This window comes from Hippichthys cyanospilos, chromosome 12 (genome assembly GCF_059441005.1).
Source record: "Hippichthys cyanospilos isolate Australia breed blue-spotted pipefish chromosome 12, RoL_Hcya_1.0, whole genome shotgun sequence".
NCBI classification, from domain to species: domain Eukaryota; kingdom Metazoa; phylum Chordata; class Actinopteri; order Syngnathiformes; family Syngnathidae; genus Hippichthys; species Hippichthys cyanospilos.
The window spans coordinates 9,548,963-9,569,968 of NC_142380.1; the positions used below are offsets into that span (position 1 = coordinate 9,548,963).

Consider the following 21,006-nt stretch of genomic DNA (forward strand, 5'->3'; position numbering starts at 1 on the left):
GTTTTAGGAAAGGTGTAAAAAAGATTTATAAACACTTTCATGTTACCATGTAAAATACTATGTTGTTTTGCTTTTTCTTTGCTTTTAGGGGTTGGAGTGGGCATGAAATGAGATGTAAATGTGAATTTCTATCCATTTTCTATAGCCGCTTATCCTCACAAGGGTCGTAGGCTCGCTGGTGCCTATCCCAGTTGGCTATTGTACCCCTATTGTAGATGATGTATGATTAATAAGTTTGTTACTGTTTATTAACTTGAATAATCACTGCAAAACACTGTCTTTTTTTCTTCATCCCAAAATGCCTTGCGTTGGTTGGCATGGACTATTTCACACGGTGTACGCTATTAAAAGAGGCGGAGAATAACTGCAACGAATGAATGAAAAGGGAATCCAAGATCGGAAAGGTGCCTTCGCAGCTAGATTGTTAAGAGCGAGTAAGCAATAATTAAATAATTATAATTGGAATTGCATGAATGACACGATTCTACATGGTGATAGTAATAAGTCACACAAAGAATTCACTATATCTCTGAAGAAAAAAACACAATCGTAAATGATTGTTTTGGTAAGGCCTTTTTGTTCATCTTTATTGCGAACGCTGAGTTGAGCGCAGGTATGAGAACGGGTGTGTGCAAACCTAATCGTGCCGGCCGATACTTCTTCGTATCAGATCAATGTTCTTATCAGACACGGAAAAAGACTTCGTTGCCACTTACTATAATGCACAACGACAATAATCGAGGATAATTGATTACTGCTGTCTGCATCGTACATTTTACAAGTCAACTGTAAAAGATTTCTTGATATATTTATAAACTGTCACAATTAGTTTATAAATACACCAAGTCGCATTGGGTGCATACTCAATCACATTTAAGGACAATTTAGAATGTCCAATACACCTGTTATGCATGTTTCAGTGTGAGTTAGGTGGGAGAGCCTGGAGAGAACCCATGCAGGCTTGGGGAGAACCTGAAAACTCCACAGACAAAGGTTGAAGCGAGAGCGAGCTGGATTTAAACTCACGACTCTAAACTTTGAACCATGCCCTACTTGACGCCAATTGACTGTGGATGGCGCTTCTCAGTAGAGTCCCATAGACATCCCTCACTTCAACAATGCTCAAAGTGTTGAAACGAAAAAAAAAAATCTGCATTTTTCTACTTGTAAGATTTGTTTTCATCCGTAATGCTCAATTACCAAAAGAGACACGGACCACAATAAAAATGGCCAGTACCTTACACTTATTTTGAACATTTATTCACAAAGTCGTCATGAGAATTCAACACATTCAAAGGAGAGTTAACACATTCAAACTATCTGTAATTCATATATTTTCCCAACTCTTCTGTTGTTATAGCTCAGTCAATTCCAATACAAACACTTGAACTTGTACGGGGCAAATGTTTTGCAGGGACAAATAGTTCCCATGCAACAGCTAACGAAAACATACAGACATAAGAAACTCTTTGTTTGTTGGTCACAGAGATGACTGCCCAATTATTTTGCGTGATGGATCAAAGGACACGCAGACCTGTTATCAGCTGTTAACACTCTGGCATAAAAACAAGCATCTTTCCAATGCAGAGTTAGGACAGAGGGTGTGGTGTAATTCTGCAATAAAGCTAAAAGGTCATGGCCAGGTCTAATAAAAATTTTACCACCACTCGACAGTGGATGTTTGTTTACAGCAAAGTAAGGAGTCCAATAGTCTGTCTGAAGGCATCCATGTAAGTCAATTAGTTTTACAATACTGAAAGATAGTGAGTGTTTGACCACTTATTTGATATCCTGGATATCCATTTTCAGGGCTATCCACAAGTATGTCCTGTGTTCTCACTAATAAATGAATTGTGCCTTAGTTATTATGTTTTTATTTAATCCCCCACCAATGCCTTTCACTGGGCTATAGTGCAGCATAGTAATTTGTTAGTAAGGTGTAATTGCATCATAGTTGGCCAAAATGACATTAGTAGTGAAGAAAAAAACATAACAAGTAAGATAGTCAGTTTACTAGTGCACTGAATTTGTTTTGGTCCATATTTGGGGAATTTTTACACAGTTGTTACGAGTGTACATTTTGCAAATTTTGCTTCATTTTGCAGTTAATTTGCTCTTAATTTGAAAAGAGAAATGTACTCGTCCCGTCACGCTCGTCACGTCAGATACCTGCAGAAATCCAGTTAAAATCATATGTACCCTTTGTAGTGACTTCACGTACCCCAGGGATATTCACACCCGCTATTTGAGAACCACTGGACCAGATGGTTGGATTTCAAGGATATCAAATAAATGCTCGGATGGCTTTCTATAGAAAGAATCACCAGGGATTTTAAAACATATCACAGCTGGTGGTTAGTCACAGCACGCACACAGAAGCAGAGGGGGAAAAAAAGGAACCAGAGCTGTACTCTGTAAAGGTGCCACAAACCAATAAAACAAAGTTCCTTTTCTCACAGGTTGTTGAACTGATCGTTCCAATTAATGCTGTGTTTGTTAAAAAATTCCCTTGGCAGTTTCCGGTAGTTGAACATAATAACATCTTGCTCAGAAAAACAGCACCAGGCTCAGTTAGCGTTCCCTATTTGTTAGATTATTAGTTGGAGATCTCGAGGCCATTATTGTGAGGAAAGGTTTTGTGCTCAGGGGTAGTAAACAGTACTTTGTGCGGTTCAAGTATCGAGTGTGCCTACACCAAGTCTTGAGCTAAGTCTGACACCAACACCTGTGTCAAGGATGAATCAGTGGCTCCCATGTTGCAGTTTGTGTTCCACCTCCAAGGCACAGGATAAATACATAGCTGCGATGAGGTGTTTGGCACGCTCGTTACTCCTGACTAGCTCGTCTTTTCTCCAGCTTCATTTTGAGCTCCTCGTTGAGAGCTGCAAGTGTGAAAAAAACACAGCGCGTTGCCCTTATCTAACAGAAGTGAAAAGAAAAGTGAAGCCCAAAACTGTCACCTGAACGTTTTATCTGAAGCGTTTGTGACTTGTCAGAATGTATTTGAGCAAATTCCATTCTCTTGTTCAAATTTATTTGAGTGATGACACATCAACTTGCATTCAAAGAAGTTGGAAATTTTCTCTACAAAAATGTTTTATGGGATCCCACTATTCTAAAAACGTTTTTCTGATTAATATTTAATTTGTCTAATATGAATGAAGCAGCAAAATCCACCATGGCGGCCATTTTGCTGCTCGCTGTCAATTGAAAATAACATCACAGTTTCTCAGGTAGCGACCAATCGCGGCTCACCTGTTTTCTGGCTTCGGTCAGGTGACTTTCACAAAGCTGAAATGTGATTGGTCACTACCTATGAAGTCATTTTCAGACGACAAAAGTGTCAAAATGGCTGCCCTCTTAATTAAAAATAGGTATGTTCTTCTGCTTAGTTCAGATCCTTCAAACAAAAGATTAATCAGAATGTTGTGTTTGGACAAGTGGAGACATATCGAAAAGATTTTGTACATACAGGCTTGGGGGGGGGGGGGGGGGGATAAACAAATTGAATATTACAGCCAGTTGAGCCTGAAATGGACTTCCTCCTAGTTGCAGTCCCTCTCAAGGTTCCTTTCGTTTCCCTAGATGGGGATGTGAGTTTTTTCCTAGCCCTTGTTATAATTTAGCCAATCACGGCTCACTTGTGTTATGGGTTTGGTCATATGATATTCAAAGCTGAAAAAAGCTGAAAAATTAGCTTAGCATTCCTTTAAAGGAAATAATACATTGTAGCGCTAATTGTAAAGGTCCCACAACCTTACTGCAGCACTTACCGGTACACTGTGCAAGAGGGGAAGGCGATAGGATGAGTCGTCTCATGGGGTTGGTGGGCGAGGCAGGCACTGATGAGGTAAGGATGCGGCGATCCGGGGCAGGGGAGCGTGGCAGAGGGCTGCTGGGCCAACGATCTACACCGACTGTAAATAAACCATTTGAATGTGTGTTTCTGTAAAGAAACGCTTGGAGACAAACCTTGCTTTGGAGGCAGTGCAGGAGCCTTTGGCAGCGGGCTGGTGGGGGCAGTGTGGAGGATCATTTCTCCATTCTCGTCATTGGCAGAAACGTATGCTTAAGGACACAAAAACATGATGTTATTAAAAGGATAAAACAGTAATCCCCCTCTCCCAAAAAAACATTTCAAACACACTGATATTCTCCTCATAAGGTTCTTCTAGAAGAAAAGGTTGAAGAGTTCCAGCTGTTTTCTCCACAAGGGCATTGATGACATCATGAAGGGTTGCACAGGGAATCTGCAGAAGTGAATGGAAATCATCGGTTTCTATTCAAGATGGAATATGATAAAAGTTACGATCAGGAAATTTCCTGTAACGTTTTTGGAGCAACAATTTGGTAAGCCTCACTCTCTGTGACTTAAAAAAACAAATTTAGCATTGTCCTCATTTTCTTATGATTATTTAATTCTATTAAACCAGTGCGCCTCATTTATATTTTGCCAAGCTCCCCCAAGGAAAAAGAAAAATTTTCATGCCCCCCGCACATGACGCGCTGACTGTTAATAAGATTATTATGTATAAAAAGTTTAAAAGTACACCTAAACCTGTATCCTTTTAATATTAACAAAAGAAAAAAGCGATATAAATTTTCTACTACTGTTAATCATTTTTTATAACGTTTATACGAGTTACAGCTTCGTGTAAAACAAAACAAAAAAAACGCATGTGGAACCTTGTTTTGAAATCAAACGCCAGTAAAAAAAACTGTTCAAAACAGTGATTTGAAAAAAAATGCTTGTTTGTTTCCCCGCAAATTTTTAAAAGTTGAAGACCATTTGCAAATTTGCTATTTTAGCCAAAAACTTGAAGTCAAATCAGCATTCGATCTAAGCCAATCAGCAAACAATGGCAATAAGAAAAGTAGAAATAGACAATTTAATCACCGTTATAACAATTTAATTTACCGGATTTTCCACATCAATCACATAGCCACCTTGGTCCCGCTGTGTTACTCGGTAATGTCTGAACACTGATCTGGACAGAGCAAAAACAACAAATCTGAAGCATTGAAATGTTTAAATTGTATGGTTAAATTATACTGTATATAAATATTACGGTTGGTTTACCCATTGAGGTCCTGTCGCGTGGTGACAGCCAATGAGCTTCCATCTCTTCCGGGACGCAACAACATGTTGCCACAATCTGGGTGCCTCTCTAAGAGGACTTCCGCTTCAGTTCGCGACACTGGTCGAAAACACCTGAGCCCACGTGTTAGTAAACACACTGCATAGTAATATCATTCTCACACACCAGCCGTAAATTTAGATCGGGGATTCTCAGGCTTTTTTTTTTTTCAAGTTTTCAGTCAAGTTTGAAAACCACTGCTTTTGGCATACAGCCACAATATAAGGAGATATAAAAGACAAAATGTCACTACCATACATGCAAAAGCCGATTTTTTTTTTTTTTAATCCAGCATTTGGATTGGATGTCATTTGGTTATTAAGCATATGGGGAAAACCTACGGTGGGATCTCTCCCACTAAAGGGACAGAGAGCGGTGAAGGAGGCGCTCGTGTGGGGGTGCGACTTCTCCGTCTGGACCGTTCTTTGTCCACGACCTCCTTCAGCATCTGGAGCTGGCCCGGCAGCAATGTCAGGCTTGATGGTACATTCAGCTATAGGGTAACAGACGGGGAAACAGTTTACTGAATGGAAAAAGACAGATGATCTTAAAAAGAAAAAATGGTGATTACGTCAATCACAGAATAGAGGAAACCCTTCCACAGCTCCCTTGATTCCAGGTTAGGTGCCTGTAAAAAAAAAAAACAAAAACAAGGAGTAACTTTCAATGTCTGATGCCCCCAAGAGAGGTGCATTTTAAAACTTAAAGTTTAAATGGTAGCTTTTGTTTCTGCTTCTATGACAGTTGCATGAGTGCTTTAAGATATGAAAGAACCCTCACACGAGATTTGAGACACAAGCAATATTTTGCTTTGATGAGATTTCATGCTTTAAGTTGCCTCACCTAGCGATGGTTACCTCTCAAATTACACTTAAAACTAACCCAATATGTGTTTCTTAGTTAATTTAGTGCAATGCTGACAAACAAGGCAAAATGATAATATTCTCAGATTTTTCCAATTAATACTCTACGGATGACGACAGATTATCTTTGGTGAATAAAATTTATAAATAAAAAAGATTTTTTTTTTATTAGACATTACAGGTTCAATGTTAAAAAGAGAGGGTTCGGAGAGACTGCTTCAGATCGCAGCAGAATTGTACTCGTGCAGTCCTTCTCCGTTCTCTTCATGCATGTGCAGAAATGAATGCCTTTTTTTCCTTCTTTGTTTTTAGTTTGTCACAAATGTCTATTAGGTGAAACTGACAACATAGAACAAGATAATCTTGTATCTCGAGGTGCCACTGTATCATCATCGTGTCCTGTGCCTTTGCACTGTATGCACAAAAGCTGAATGCATATTAATGGACATTACCGTTATTCTGGTTTCTCCGTCCTTCATGCGCAGGATGAGCCTGGCTGCTTCCAAGTTTCTGTCTCGGCTGCAGTCGTCCTTCAAGGACACAAATCCGCTCAGGTCCATCTTCTCTACATACTGTAAAATAGAACATACAGAAATGATCTATTACATTTAAATCTCAGCGACACCACCCACCAGAGTTATACCTACATGAGTGTCCTTTGAATTATTGAAGAAATACAGTGCATTCCCACACAGACATGTCCACAGACGTTTGGGTGCCTGCAACAAAGAAAAATGAAAGTGTAGCATCTGTTAACTGTTTTTTTCCCCCGTTCATCAATTTCATCTCATTTCCTGCCAAAGAGAGGAATGGTGGGTGGGCAGCAGCTGCCGTCAGTGGACCACTGCATTAGCCTGCACCTGAGCCTGGCTCAAATGACAAGTCCTCGCCTGCAGTAAAAATATCTTAATGAGAGCCTGGGGGACCCTGGGTGGGTGGTATCCCCCTTGTGTCATCACCATACGCGGATGAATAGTCAGCATTGTGCTCTGTTATGCTTCAATATATCAATGTAACTTAAAATATACTAATAACATACATTAAGAAGCAGAACCCGGTTGCTATGGCTACAAAAATCTCCTAGAAAGCACACCGGATGTGTGATCCATTCAACAAACCGTCTGACATTTGAATGCGTTCAAAGACAATCGGGCGTTTGTTTTTCTCGAATAGCGGATCGGAAGACACGCCATATCTGAGAAGTAGCACAACAAGAAAGAAAATCCCTGCAGGTATGTACCAATGGTCACTTGCCTCGCCCATTCCCGCACAAGGAAGTTGACAGTTCGCGGGGAATACCGGCACGAAGCCCGCACGAACGTACCTTTTCTTTGGGTCCTCGCTTCTCCAAATAGCCTTCGTAGTAGCAGGGGGGAAGCAGCGCACGGGTCCCCCCCGGTCCGGGGCGCTGCCTGACGGGTGCAGCCGCCATGAGTGTCGCTGGCTGAGCACCACCAAAGGACAAAGGGGCGCACGGAGCAATCCGGGCAAGGGACACGCCTTCTCCCGATGAGATGGTGCTGTGGCAATAAGCCAACAGCTGGCTGGTGGGGGGTGAGGGGTGGGGGTTCATACAAATAGGGGGCTGTGCACTGGACAGATTATACATTGGATAAGGGGAAATAAATTGAAATAGTCGTGATGCTTTGTGGACAAACCGCAGGTAAAATTATAAACAGAATACATCAAGGATAATGAAAAGCATGCTCATTAATACATGATTTATTTGCCTCATGTTGTGAAAGATACATCCATCATTCCATTTACTATTTGTTGTCATTAAAATCAGAGGAGAGACATTTTTAGCTGACTATGGAAGAAAGCAGAGAAACATCCTGGATAAGCCTTGTCGAATTACCTGGGAGAAGTTACAATTTATACTTTTAAATGTTTTGTTAAATGCGCAAGAAGAGGTAAGAGTTGTTGTTTGTTTGTGTGTTTTATCAAGCTGTTGCTTCAATAAAAGTATTAAACCAATCACAAGTACGGTGCCGAATAAATTCCATTTGATAGATCACGTGATGTCTATATTGATCTCGAATCAGAAGGTTGAATTGATTAATGCACTGTCAAAAATAACTGACGGTTCAAGTTGCTAATTTTTATGTATTCAAGTGGCCCCACAAAAAAAAAAACGAATCTCAATCCAGATACATCTTTAACAAACTATAGCTACATCTATTTCTAAAGAATGTAAGATCCAGATTATTTTTGCAGCCACTTGACAAAATGAAATTCAACCAACATTCCTATGTGCAAATTTTGAATGTAAATACTTGTGACAGATTACATCACATGGGAATGATGACAGTCTCCATGAGAACCTAGCTCGACAAGGCAGCTGCTCGCAATGCACCGACCATTGCCATACGCTGGAGGAACCCGACCAGAACGTGGAGCTAAGAAATGGAAGGCAGAAAGTATAAAGCATGTAACTAACATGGGGCAGATTTTCGCGGATCATGGTTAAAAAAACAAACAAACAAAAAACAGCAATTAAGATACAAATGGACCTCAAACCATAATTTGGACAGCATTTAAGGGTCCAGACATTCAATCCCAGATGCTTAAAAAAAACGTGAAAATACATCCCTGGCATTGAATGAGTTAATTCTATTTTGCAGTAAAGCCAGAGTAGACATTTGTACATCAAATCCTCAGCATTGTGGGGCAGATGTAATAACCACTTATCCATTGTGCTGCTTTAATTAACCAAACATGACAGACAACATATCCATATTGGGAATATTTGGCAGCAAGTAAAAAGTAGCTCACATGCAGAATAGAGCACATATTATTGGCAACCAACAACTCACATTTCCAACTGAATGCAGCTTTAATGTTGCTTGTTTTGAAATGTGGGAGAAAGCCTAAGCGCCACAAGAACCCAGTCAAGTACAGGGAGAACATGCACTCCAGTGTGGTCAGATTTGAGATTTGAACGCCGAAGCTCACTTGACAACATGAAGCAATACTTGAAACAGAAAGAAGTACGACAAAATTTATTTGAATAGGCAAATAGACAGCCTTCAATCCCCTTTACATATAATACATAAAATAAACAAAAATCATTACGAGGTAATCCACATATCCTCAAGATAATCCTGGATAATCCCACTTTTAGTCTCCCAATGTGTCACAGTTACCAAATGAATACATTTAAGACAGATAATAAGGATGCATGCAAAAAGGTTACATTTCAACACAGAACAAAAGCTTAAGTAGCTTTGTTCCCACTTCCTTCATTAATGGTGCAATATTTAAGGGCTTTTCTCCAAATTTAGTGTTGCAGTAAAGGCCAGCTGCAGTTTTTAAAACGACCATGACCAAGCAGCACACAAACATTAAAGTCCTTTGTTCCAAGACATTATTCATGTTCAATATTATCCAAGCTGAGCCCCAAGACCCTCTTCCCCTACTACTTTGATTTAGTGTAATGAGGCATGTAAACACACACCTGAACCGTGTAGTTATCCCTATTCTGCAGCCAACACTCTAAAATAAGAGAAATGGCACAGGGAAAAAGAAAAACAAAACATTTAGATGCATACAGAACAGTTACAATGAGATCATTCCAGGGACCAACCAGAGCTCCCAAAGGCACCATGGGATTGGAATGGGGGGCAGATAATGAGACAGGGGGCACCAGGGGCAGGTGGTGAATAAAGACGAGCGGGGGAGGGCATAATCCACTGCTGTGTATTCCTCTTGAAAAGACCTGTCTTTTCCATTCAATGCTCATATAGTGATGGCAGAGTTGAGGTCTAACAAGGGGATCATTAAGAAATTCAACATTTTGGGGCATTGGAGTGAAAACAGCCATTGTGTACCAGACTTGCTTGAGTAAGTGAGCTAAATACACGCACGAAAGAAAAAGATGCAGGAAACGTTATCAGTCTGGTGCAGCATTGAAACCAATACATATCTAAGTCATTTCTATGCTTCTAAAGGTTACAATAAAAAAGGCTAAAGTTCGCCCAGCATCTTGACAAAAACGAATCAGAGAGACAATTCACTGGCTTGGTACCCAGAAAACATTGTAAGCGACACTGCCAGCAGCATCAATCGAGCCTGAGAAAATTCTGGAGCTGCATTTTCATGGCTTTGGTATTACACTTTTGTTTTGTTTTTTTAAACCACCCATCTCAATTATTAGTTATGCTTGGATGAAATATACAAAAACCATCTTTCAAAATGTTTAAGATTTTGTAGCATTATTGCACTTCCTTATTTTAGTGATAAAGGGAAACAGGAATCAGCTCAGAGAAAGGAGGAAATGGAGTGCAAAATGACAACACAAGAGCATTGATGAACTGGAGAATTGTTAGATTTAAAAGGCATGATACATGATCTGCCATATCCTTTTGTTCTTTAACATCACTTTTTGGGGGATTCTGCTAGCCAAATGAATCATTAGTGTTCATTCAACGGCATCAGCTCATCTAGTCCAGTGATTAATAAGGACTGTGCGGCGGCATATTGTATGCTCCGACTTAATTGGTCCAATTTTATTTATTGACAGCCATTTTTAGTTTTATTATCAATGTCAGCAACATCGTGACAGAACAATTACAAACTAGACAAACTACATCATCTATTAATACTTAGGGATGATTTTTTTGTATTTTTTTTGTTAGGTGGTGTGTTGTGAAATTATTATTATTACAAGTAAAGGTATTATTAGGTTTCGGAAACAATAAGTAAATAATTTGGAGATGTTGCCTTTTGGCTTTTGATAATTACCTCTGTTTAAAGATTGTCATACATGGATTAATCTGTGTAATGAGTCAAGCCGGCGCACATACGCCACTAGATGGCAGTAACAGATTGGCATAAAAAAGGGAGCGCTCTACTAAATTTCCAGCAAAGGTGGTGACACAGAGTACCTAAACTAAACCGTGTTTTGTGTACATTAATGACAAGGGCCTCTATACATGAAACAAACAAAAACATGAATACAGCGGGTGCACTTATTAGTGTTGGGAAGCTTCCTGAAAGATTACTTTCAAGTGATGGGAGTAGAGAAAAAGTGCACAGGTGCATTGTGGGTACAGAACATTACACTAACAAGCTTTTGGTTCTTCCATTGCAACACGTCTGAAAATGTACACAATGCTTTTTGGGAAAAGCAAAATAGGCCCTCGTGAGATGTTTAGATGTCCCACAAAACTGTTACTCGGCTGAATGATCCTCCTTTCCTTACATTCCCAGTTTGATTCTTCCGCGCTGCGTTCACTGTGGCAGTGGAACGATCACTTCGACGTAGTTGTTGGGGAAGTATCCAGTCTTGCCGCGCAGCCTTCCCTCCAACCAGTTCTCATCAATGTAACTGACCAAGGTGATGGTGTCCCCCTCGCGGAAGCCCAGCTCATTCTCGTTCTCGGGATCAAAGTCGTAGAGCGCTTTACAGCACGGCTCGGCCGCTGAAATGGGACAAAGAGGAACAATGGGAGGCTGTGGAACACTGACAGTTTTTCTCCCGAGTTTGATTAGTTTTGACTAGAATACGATTTCATTAGAAGCTGTGTGTGAGTGGTATTTTTCCACCAGGTGGGCTGCAGTCTGGAATAGAAAGAAGCCAGAAAAGTTATAACCTAAAATGCGGGAAATTAAACTGTCTGAAGCTTGACACCTGCACCAACATGTTTCATATCATCACTGTTGAGCGGAAACCTGTTATGTCCATTAATGGTCATTTTCATATATTAAAAAAAAAAAAAAATCGACACTATTGACCTGCCACACATCATGTTATTTCGAATCATTACTTTAAAAAAAGGTTGAGCACAAATGTATTTACTCTTGAGGTGTGTGAGAAGTTCTGCTTGCTCTATTTTAGTATCTCTGTTACGATAATTAACCGTGGAAGCCGTTGCAACTGGATGCTTCGCATTTATGTGATAAGCTAGACTTGTGTATAAGACTTTAATGTGGATGACTGGCAATATTGCAGGACAGCTTAATATATTTACAGTTTTCATCGCATTAAATTAAGTATAGGTGAAATGATTCATGAAATTGGCAAATAACCAATAATCAAATTAATCACATTATTTTTTTGAAAATCGATTTTGTTCAAAAAACTAAAACTGCCCAAATGCTCAGAACTTCAGCCCCTCAACAGATAATAATCACTGATATTGAATATTGTGCTAAATCAAAATAAGATCATAACAAACATTTGCTTTTATTTTGGAAAAAAAAAAACGTAATATTTTCACGCAATCGAGTATTTAAAAAGGGTTTGCTTTTATTGCCTGCATTGTCAATTTGAGATGATTTCCTAGTTTTGAATGTGGGGGATGAAATGAAAACATTAAAAAATGAATAGAGACGGTTCATGGACAAAATAACAAACTGTTAAAATATCCTTGATTGCAGCCCTAAAATGAGCAATTAAATGCGGTTTTGGGATGGTACATTGATGTTAGAGCATAACAGTAAAATCTATTTGAACGCAATGTTTCTTGACTCAAGCAAGATGGCGTTATTTTTATTTAACTTCTTGAAAAGGAGTGGATTTGAGATGCAAGGAATCCGCCCGACAGTGATGATTAAATAAACACTATTGTTACCTCCATCACGGATTTTTCATGCTTTGGCTTAGAAGTCTTGGTGAGTTCAAACTTAAAGTTTAGTAGTCAAAATGAGACCTTCATTTGAAGCGAATTAGAGGATCAGGATTTGTAACGTGAGCAAATTAGAATAAGGAGAATCTGGAGAAAAGCCTTTTGTTGATTCTATGAGGACATGTTTTTTTCTTCCTTGGTGGAGGTTTTGCTGCAGTAATCATGATCCACATTTAACATGTGGTTTTGAAGAGAAAAAGATGATGAGAAAAATAAATGAACAACAATTACCTTTTGAGGTAAAGAGGCATTAAAAAAGGAAAGAAAAATAAAACGAGAGTAGTCATTTACTAAATATTCGATGCCTCTGCAACCTAAAAGCTCCCCATGTGACAAGTCCCATCTTGTTGCCCAGACAGATTGAATGCAGGGCACCTAGCAACACCGTTCAAAAATGCTAACTTCCAAATCCCTCAGACACACAAACACTTTTCAGTCTTGCCATTGTGCAAGGGGGAGCACAAAGAATGAATTCCTCATATTTTGTCTCACTCACGCGGTCTGTTCTTGAACGAAGGTCTCGGGACGAATGGACCTGGATAATGTTGGTGTTGCAAAGGAAAAGTCACATCAGTCATATCGAGCAAACGGTATGCGTCAGCCATGAGTGTAATCAGACGTTAATTCTTCGCATCAAAAATGTATGTGGAACCCCAAGACAAAAGATGTCTTAGTGTGAGCTGTGGTAGACAGCAGCTTCTGTGTGAATGTTATACTGCAATGGAATAAATATCTAAAAAAGGGCCCATGAAGATTGCTCTAAGTAGGTAAGTATTCTGTAAAAATTCCCAAAAAATGAACAGTGATATAAAGCTGTCAAGTAATTGATTATCAAAATTACACATTTGCAAACATCTGCTTTTGCTTTGAATAAACATGACCGAACCAGAAACAAAATCAGTTTAAAAGATATTGGTGAGTACAATATCAATCCTTCCTCTCTGACATTATTTATTTTTAAATTAAACAATACTAAATAAAAACTAATTGAGGGATTTTTTTTCTTCTGCAATACATTTGCAAAATTTAATTTCATACAAATAAATTCATGAAATAATAGATAGAATAATCAATTCTAAAAATATTCTATATTGGCAGCTCTAGTGGAGAAACACTTCATAAAAGAAAATTTACCTGGAGAGTAAGCTGGAGGACTTGTTGCAGTTGGTGTGTTACCTCCGTTGGCGTGCGCAGTGTCTCCGTAGTCAAAGCTTTGTCTGGGTTTGGGTCTGTGCTCTCTCCTCGGTTGGGAGAGACTTTCTTCAACCCTGCGTGAAATGGAATTAAGAATTTTCATATTGGCCGTTTAGAGTTCATTTACACTTTTGACACACTAAACAGAAATTCAACAAGTTTGTAATGGAAGAAGAATGTAATGTCAAAAGGTCCTGTTTCATAGACAAACGCAAGATGTTGCAATCAGTAAAAATAAAATCGATTTTAGCAACTAATCAATCAAGCCTTATAAAAAAAATAGCATTTGTCATACAAAAAAAGTGAACTCAATGTGCTTGCACTCCTCCATTTGCCGTTGAAGATACAGACATTTGCAAAAAACAGATATGAATTAATAATTATATTCACTATTAGTTCAACTTGGATTATGCTCCGCAAATACTGTTGCAATTGAGCTAACCTTCTTGCCATTTCACCGGAAAGATTCTCCAGAATCTCAGTGGCATTTCTATGGTACTGCAGCATGGATTCGACAAAGGACGCCAACTGGCTCACTTGCTCCACCTACAGAACAACATTTTTAATTTAATTATGATACATATTCCGATAAAACGATATTTATTCTAATAATAACTGTGGCAATACAAGTAGATAGACATGTGTGTGGTCTGTGGATATCATGTTAGCACTTTGTGTGCTTAGCTATAAATAAAGGGGATTAAAAAAAAAAAAAAAAAAGGACTTTGTGGGTACTGTATATCACTCTGATCGAACCCGACCATCCGGAAAGGTTGGTCCAGTCAGCTTGTGCATAGATGAGAAGGGGAAAAAAAAAAAACAGCTAACTGTGTCAACTAATGTGAATTATTCATACTGGACACAATGATTGTTAACACTTGAATGCTCATCTCTTAAATGATGATGACGCAGTACCAGCCTAAGCACAACAGGTCTTTCCCCATGCCAAAATGATGATTGACAGTAAATTGAGGTAGTTTTTAAACTTTGCACATCCTGGTAACTCGGTTTGTTTGGAAACCAGGTCTATCGTAATCTGGGGTTTGAGTTGAAATAACAGCTACAGGTAATTTACGGCAGCTACACAGCCAAGACAGGACAGTGGCTCACAGCTTTTTTCCCCAGCTCTATGGCCCCTGTGAAGTTTTTTTTGTTTTTTAAAGCAAAGTTTTTCAATCCCAAAGACATATATTTTATATTTTTTAAGAGTCCATTCAATTTATACTTACTTTCATTTTTTTCCAACTGTTTAGTGAAAGAAGTGTCGAAGAATGGATGGTACTAAATGAATTGGTTACTAAAATAATCAATTGCTGTATCATTTGTGTCCGAATAAGTAAATTTTGGAACTACATTTGTAGTGGTATCGTCAGGTGTTATTTTGTTCAGCAACTCCAGAAGACAAATCATGTAACTGCAACTGTTTTATTTCTGGTTCATTTCACGGAAAATTACATCATTAATGACAATGCACCAGGTATAAAACAAGTGGAGGGAACACATTGTTTTGCATGCCACTGTGGCACAATTTAGCAATAAGTTGCTTTACTGTATGTTCAAACTAATTTGCTTTTAATTTGAAAACAATGAACTGTTCCTCTCACAGCAATAAGAAGCATTGAATTTAATTTGCTAGTACTTGTTGAAACCCTGTTAAAATTTCACCTACCCACATTTAATAGCCACGAAAAATAGCTAGGAAACAGCTGGCATCAAAACATGCATAAATAAATAAGATCCCTCATCCCACTGAAAATGTTTGCACAAATAATTGTTTGGTAGTTAATTTTCTCCGTAGTTTTGATTCCAAAATTGAACAGAGTTTAAAGAATATTTGACACCGCTCTTGATCTGATGTACTGTCGCTAATATTGTCTTTGGCGATTGCATCGGCTGTTCGCATCACAACATAATTGTCACCTAGTTTTGTCAAATGTATTTCTATAGTACAGTATACAAAAAGTTACAGTAAAAAGATCTGGATGCTTATAAGGATGATTTGTACTGTATGTGAAAGAAGCAGGAGTTAGTGCCACCTGATTTTAGCCATACATAACATGTAACACATACAACTTGTAACACATTGTGCTACAAGTCAACCTAAAACAGAATTTTTGTATGACCACGTACAGTATGTGCAACATATACAATCATAATTCAACCAACTGGCCACTCACATCAGTCTCCAGCAAGTTGTACATGGAACGCTCAACCGTGTCCTTGGACTCATGGAACTTCTCCAAGGACAGCCTGATTTCTTCATCCGGAATTTTACCCTGACGCTTCTTCTTATAGTCGTAGTCCAGGCGGCGGCCCTCCATCTTCTTCATTTGTTGCTGATGGCATAGAATGAGAACAAAGGCAGAAAATTAATATTTAATTTCAGTTGCTTTGCTAGGACTACTGTACTGTGAAGACTGAAAGAGGTTCAATGCGCTTGCTTCAGGCTACACTGCAGAATAACAGACATACAATGAAATAACCTACTGAACAATATCATACTGAGTCAATGAATACTAAGAATTGTAATTTCCAAGTTTTGTCATCAATTATCCTGCTAGATTTCTCTTATTTTTTAGGTTTCGCAGGGATGTCGGGCCAGTAACAATGTACAGTATGTGGGTAGCTAGCCATCACTGCATTTTTGTTCAATAAAATATCTTAATTTCCATTGTTTGATTCAGAAACGGAACGCTATTTCAAATTGACAGTGCAGTAAATGATTGACAGAGTAGCAGTTCGCCAGAAAACAATCAAAAGTGTCAATTGTTTACTTCAGTAAAAATAGATGTTTGCAATTAGAGATAATCAGTCTGCTTTTGTGGAGGACTACAAAAAAAATTGAGAATATTTTACTGAAAGGCAATTTGGAAATTTTTAAGTTTAACAAGGTCCATCATCGATAAGTGGACTAATAGAATAGCTGTCAACGAATTGGATAAATCGAATATCTGTTGTACCTGAATATCTTTGATGTCCTTATCAGCAACTCCTTGCAGTGGGTCAAGAAAATTCTGTTTAACGTCAATGTCCAGACTGTCCTTGATGGCAGACATTTTCTTCATTGACTCGCCTATAGTCATGAGAGCACCACCTGGAGGAAACATGTACCAATGCAGCTTTGTGGGTCACAGTGGCTCAGGATAAGTGAGGGCATAAAAAAAAAGAAGTTCTTTTTATGACATATTCAGTACCTTAACCTATTGTACCTAAGAGTGCCTGATTTTGACAATTAAAAAAAAAAAAGGTCAAGTAGTTCAGGCACAATGTGACAGAAATGTGCCAAAAGACATGTATTATTATGCTAAATTCGCCTTTTTTTTCAATCCCAATTTAAACGACCTTTACACCAAAAAAAAAAAAAAAAAATTCCACTTACCAAAATTGCTTTGGGGGCCGATCTCGACTGCGTATTTCATCATACATTCTCCAAGCAGGCCTTCGGACTGCGGGTAGCCAGGACTGTTGATCTGCCCACGGAATTTTGACACCGTGTTTAGCATGGCCAACTTTGTTCGATGGGCTGGGTTAGGCTGAAGATACTCTGTCGTTTTGTTGATGACATCAACCACTGCTTTGCTGGTAACATCTGCTCGCTGGATATGCATGTTAGGGAGGAATGAATACTCAAAAAATGTGGATGTGTAAAACGTTGAGGTTGTTGATCTTGAAATGCATGTGATAGATTAGATACCCTTTCGAGGTCCTTGAAGTCTTCATCCAGCTTTGTTCCCTCTGCACCGCCGACTTTCTCACTCACCATCTGAGAACAAAAAGGAACCAAACGGTACAACACACATTCTGAAATGTTAAACATGCACTCTTCATCTTAAAGGGGAAGTCAAAAATCTTTGTAATATATTCATTCACACATTTAAACATAGTGTTTTGATTAACAGGACCTCTGTGGAACATGAATTAGGCAGCATAGTTTACCCATCTGTTCTCAGTTTTTAGAGTTTGATAATGTCACATTCGCTAACTGAGCCGTGGTTGTTATGTAAAGTTACGTTAATGATCATCACAAGGCTTGTCTTGATTTTATTTTATTTTTTAAATGGCAAAAAATATATATAAATATATAGCTGTGTGACAGAAAAAAAAAACATTGTGTACGCTAATAACTATCAGTTTTCGTCTATGTGCCTCCCACTCCAGAAATGATCAACTCAAGAATAATCCACATTAGTATAATTTGTGTATACAAATATATTTTTTGCTCATAATAAAGCTTCAACTATGTGAGTGACTGATAGTTTTGGCAGATACTTAAAATAAAGTGAAATGGACTCTGACGCTGGTGCCCAAAAAATTGATGGGGACATCCCTTAGCATTTGACCCAAGCCTGTTTTTATTTCTGAGTTGTCAAGCTTCTGACAACATGTATGGACACTGGACTGTGGAACTGGTATGGACGGGTTATTGACATAACTAAGATTCCAGTTGTCGTCATGTAGGAAAGACACTCCCACCAAGTCAATGGTGCTCACCAATCACATGTTGGGCTGCAGCAATGACTTGCTAAACAAGCATCTTCAAAGCATACCGGTTTTGCCAGTTAATGTTGTGTTTTTGTTGCGCTTCGTAATCTCTATGGGGCAACAGAAAGCCAGCTCATTCAGTTAAAGACATTTGATTGACAAATGCTCTTTAATTTACTGTAGTTAAGCATCATCTTTCTTGACTGATACATTTAGGAGTTATTTAATTCACAGTGAGTTGTTTTTCCATTGTCCCAAACAGATACTTTGCAGTGACGGCTCACAAAACGCTTTTTAACCTAAATGCTAAATAACAATTATCTCTGGACCACTTTGGAGAAATGTTTGCCAGATGGCCATGTATTCTGCTAAATCTCTTTAGCATGTGTCCTTGGATTAAGCCTTTTTAAGACCACAAATCTAAGCGTTTACCTTGATTTATGATTAAAAGACGATGAGATCCCGTCATATGATCAAGATTTTATACATTTTCATAACGGGCATGTGAATATTTCTGGAAAATAATGTCACACAGGGTTCTTCAAGAACAAAAGTGTCTAAAACTTTTTTTTTAACTTACTCATTCGCTATCAGTAAAAAAATGAAAAAGTGCTTGCTAAAGACATTTTTTAAAGGTGAAACATAAAAACGTGCTAAAGAAAAAAAAAGTTTTTTTCTGCTATGACTGTGGCTTCTCAATCACTCGGGTCAAGGTTGAATCGAGACAATCAGGCTTCCTGTTAAGTAGTTAGTTGTGGTTGGAGTAACAAGTTAGTAGTTAGTTGTTTTCCTTATTTTCCAACCACGTAAAAACAAACAAAAAAAATAAAAATTGCACAAACGTTGGGTTACTTGGAAACTTAGAAAAGTCAAAATAATTGCACATAAGCACCAAGTTACTCAGTGAAAATACAGGAAAAAAACAAACAAACAAACATACATTTATTTGCACGTTCAGTTTTTTACATTCATGCTCCTACATCACTTTATGCCAACATGCTATATATGACCTTTCACGTACAGACACGTTTATCACGAGTTTGTTGTAACATTTGACGATGTTTAACTAGCTTGTTGCTAACGCGACTAGCCATTTAAAATAACTGAACCAACTAGCTAGCTTGCGGCTAATTAAAATTAGAAAAACGATCGCGCTGTTACCTGGCTGGCTTTGTAAAATTGCTTCTTAATCCCAGCGACAGACATCGTGCACGGAGTTCTTTTGTCCACGGGACTTCAACAGGGAGAAACGTTGAAACGCAAGGGTCGTGCAAGGAGCGAGCAAGCGGGTACCACGTCTTCAAATTTTGGACGGCAGATGTGGAACGTAAAAACTTGATTCAGTTCCTTGGCGACCACAACTTCCTGGCTCCGGCTTGTTGTGGGAGGCTCCAGGATCGTCAAAGTGGGTCAACTGCTGACGCGCTGTAAGTTTCGTCTTTCAATCTAAATAACTTGCATTTATTTGCACAGTATTACTCGAATCCGAAATTTATGTTTTTGACAAACAACCAAGTGGTGAAAATAAAACGGAATAATGGCTAAAAATAAACATAGGATACCGTAAGTTTAATAATGAATAATTCACATGGATATTAATTCTCTGCAATACCAACAATCGTTTTAAGCATTTGTAAAAAGCTAAAAATGCTCTACTGTATCTTTTATTTGTGAACTTGATTTGACCTCTAGTTTTTGAATATCAATGTCCAACTGTCGACTCTTCAAAGACTACTTTTTACACAACTTGCTTCTCACAAAGAACTGATTTGCAACATGAATTTATCAATGAACATGTCCAAGAATGCTCACTTTTTGTGCCTTCCAGTGACTCTTTGCCTTTGCTTACACTGTTAGCTAGGCAGCGTCATCCTGGTCTCACAGATTCAAAAATTACAGCATGGCAAGGAGGACTGTTCAAATGAAATCTTGAAATATATGTGATCACTAATGGATAAGACCCCTGCTCTTTATTTCATTACTTTTATTTTGTTGTTCAGTTTTTTGTTAGAGAACCAAAATAAATATATAACATTGAATATTTATTGTGCATTCATCCATCGATCGCTTATCCTCGCTAGGGTCGCTGGCCTTGCTGGTGTCCATCCCCATCATTTTCGGGCAGTGGGCGGGGGACACCCTGGACTGGTTGCCGGCCAATCGCAGAGCACACAAATAGGTGTGTGTAGAAAAACGTCATAGCAAACCACCAAATCTAATAGTCACAAATGGTGTAAATTGAAATCTGTTACTTGCAGGGGCATCAAATATACAGCTTGCGGGTCATGAGTGGCCCATCAATCAGTCCAATCTGATCCACGGACATGCTCTTTGCAATGTGTAAAGGTTAAAAACATAACTGGAATTTTTAAATAAAAGTTTGCATACTGTAAGTAAGCATACTGTACCTACAGCATGTAACTTGCAGACATGGGAAAACAAGGTCCAGAAAGTAAAAAGCCTGCCACATTTTTGGCTTTAGCCACAGATACCTCTATTCATCTTGCAGTCAAGTAAGTTAAGTAACCTGCCAGTTAAGTGAAATCACCTGTGCCTAAAGCCAAACTGCGGCTGGGTTTCACTTTCTGGACCTGATTTTCCCATCTCTGGTCACTTGCCACAGTGTGCATGCCTGGCATTGCTCATGTGGTTCAAGGAATGCTCAAGGAATTTGTGTCAGAAAATTATTGGGCATCAAAA

At 38.6% G+C, this 21,006-nt stretch overlaps 2 protein-coding genes and 1 long non-coding RNA gene across 6 annotated transcripts in view; 1 reads left to right on the forward strand and 2 right to left on the reverse strand.

Annotated features, from left to right (window-relative positions):
- Positions 1 to 1,260: 1,260 nt before the first annotated feature.
- On the reverse strand, positions 1,261 to 7,473 carry stap2a (signal transducing adaptor family member 2a). 2 transcript variants are annotated; one of them, XM_088429699.1, is made up of 11 exons: positions 7,326 to 7,473; positions 6,649 to 6,720; positions 6,454 to 6,573; positions 5,710 to 5,766; positions 5,480 to 5,631; positions 5,081 to 5,212; positions 4,919 to 4,988; positions 4,148 to 4,250; positions 3,973 to 4,068; positions 3,774 to 3,917; positions 1,261 to 2,882 (listed from the first exon to the last, which is right to left on the reverse strand). In XM_088429699.1, exons 1-11 carry the CDS (start codon positions 7,431 to 7,433, stop codon positions 2,827 to 2,829), a joined length of 1,110 nt encoding a protein of 369 aa, XP_088285825.1. In that variant the 5' UTR covers positions 7,434 to 7,473; the 3' UTR covers positions 1,261 to 2,826. The 2 variants fall into 2 exon arrangements, with proteins under 2 accessions (XP_088285825.1, XP_088285826.1); XM_088429700.1 differs by having other exon boundaries at positions 3,780 to 3,917; positions 7,326 to 7,448.
- A 1,515-nt stretch (positions 7,474 to 8,988) lies between these two features.
- LOC148414771 (endophilin-A2-like) lies at positions 8,989 to 20,936 on the reverse strand. 2 transcript variants are annotated; one of them, XM_088428620.1, is made up of 9 exons: positions 19,468 to 20,936; positions 17,519 to 17,587; positions 17,204 to 17,420; positions 16,785 to 16,918; positions 16,002 to 16,160; positions 14,267 to 14,370; positions 13,765 to 13,898; positions 13,127 to 13,165; positions 8,989 to 11,424 (listed from the first exon to the last, which is right to left on the reverse strand). In XM_088428620.1, the coding sequence occupies exons 1-9, from the start codon at positions 19,510 to 19,512 to the stop codon at positions 11,234 to 11,236; spliced, it is 1,092 nt and encodes a 363-aa protein (XP_088284746.1). In that variant the 5' UTR covers positions 19,513 to 20,936; the 3' UTR covers positions 8,989 to 11,233. The 2 variants fall into 2 exon arrangements, with proteins under 2 accessions (XP_088284746.1, XP_088284747.1); XM_088428621.1 differs by lacking the exon at positions 13,127 to 13,165.
- LOC148414772 (uncharacterized) overlaps positions 19,417 to 21,006 on the forward strand; it is a 35,581-nt gene continuing 33,991 nt past the window's right edge. For both annotated transcript variants that reach the window (XR_015867358.1, XR_015867357.1), the window contains exon 1: positions 19,417 to 19,733. This is a non-coding gene — a long non-coding RNA (uncharacterized LOC148414772). The remainder of the gene's footprint in view (positions 19,734 to 21,006) is intronic.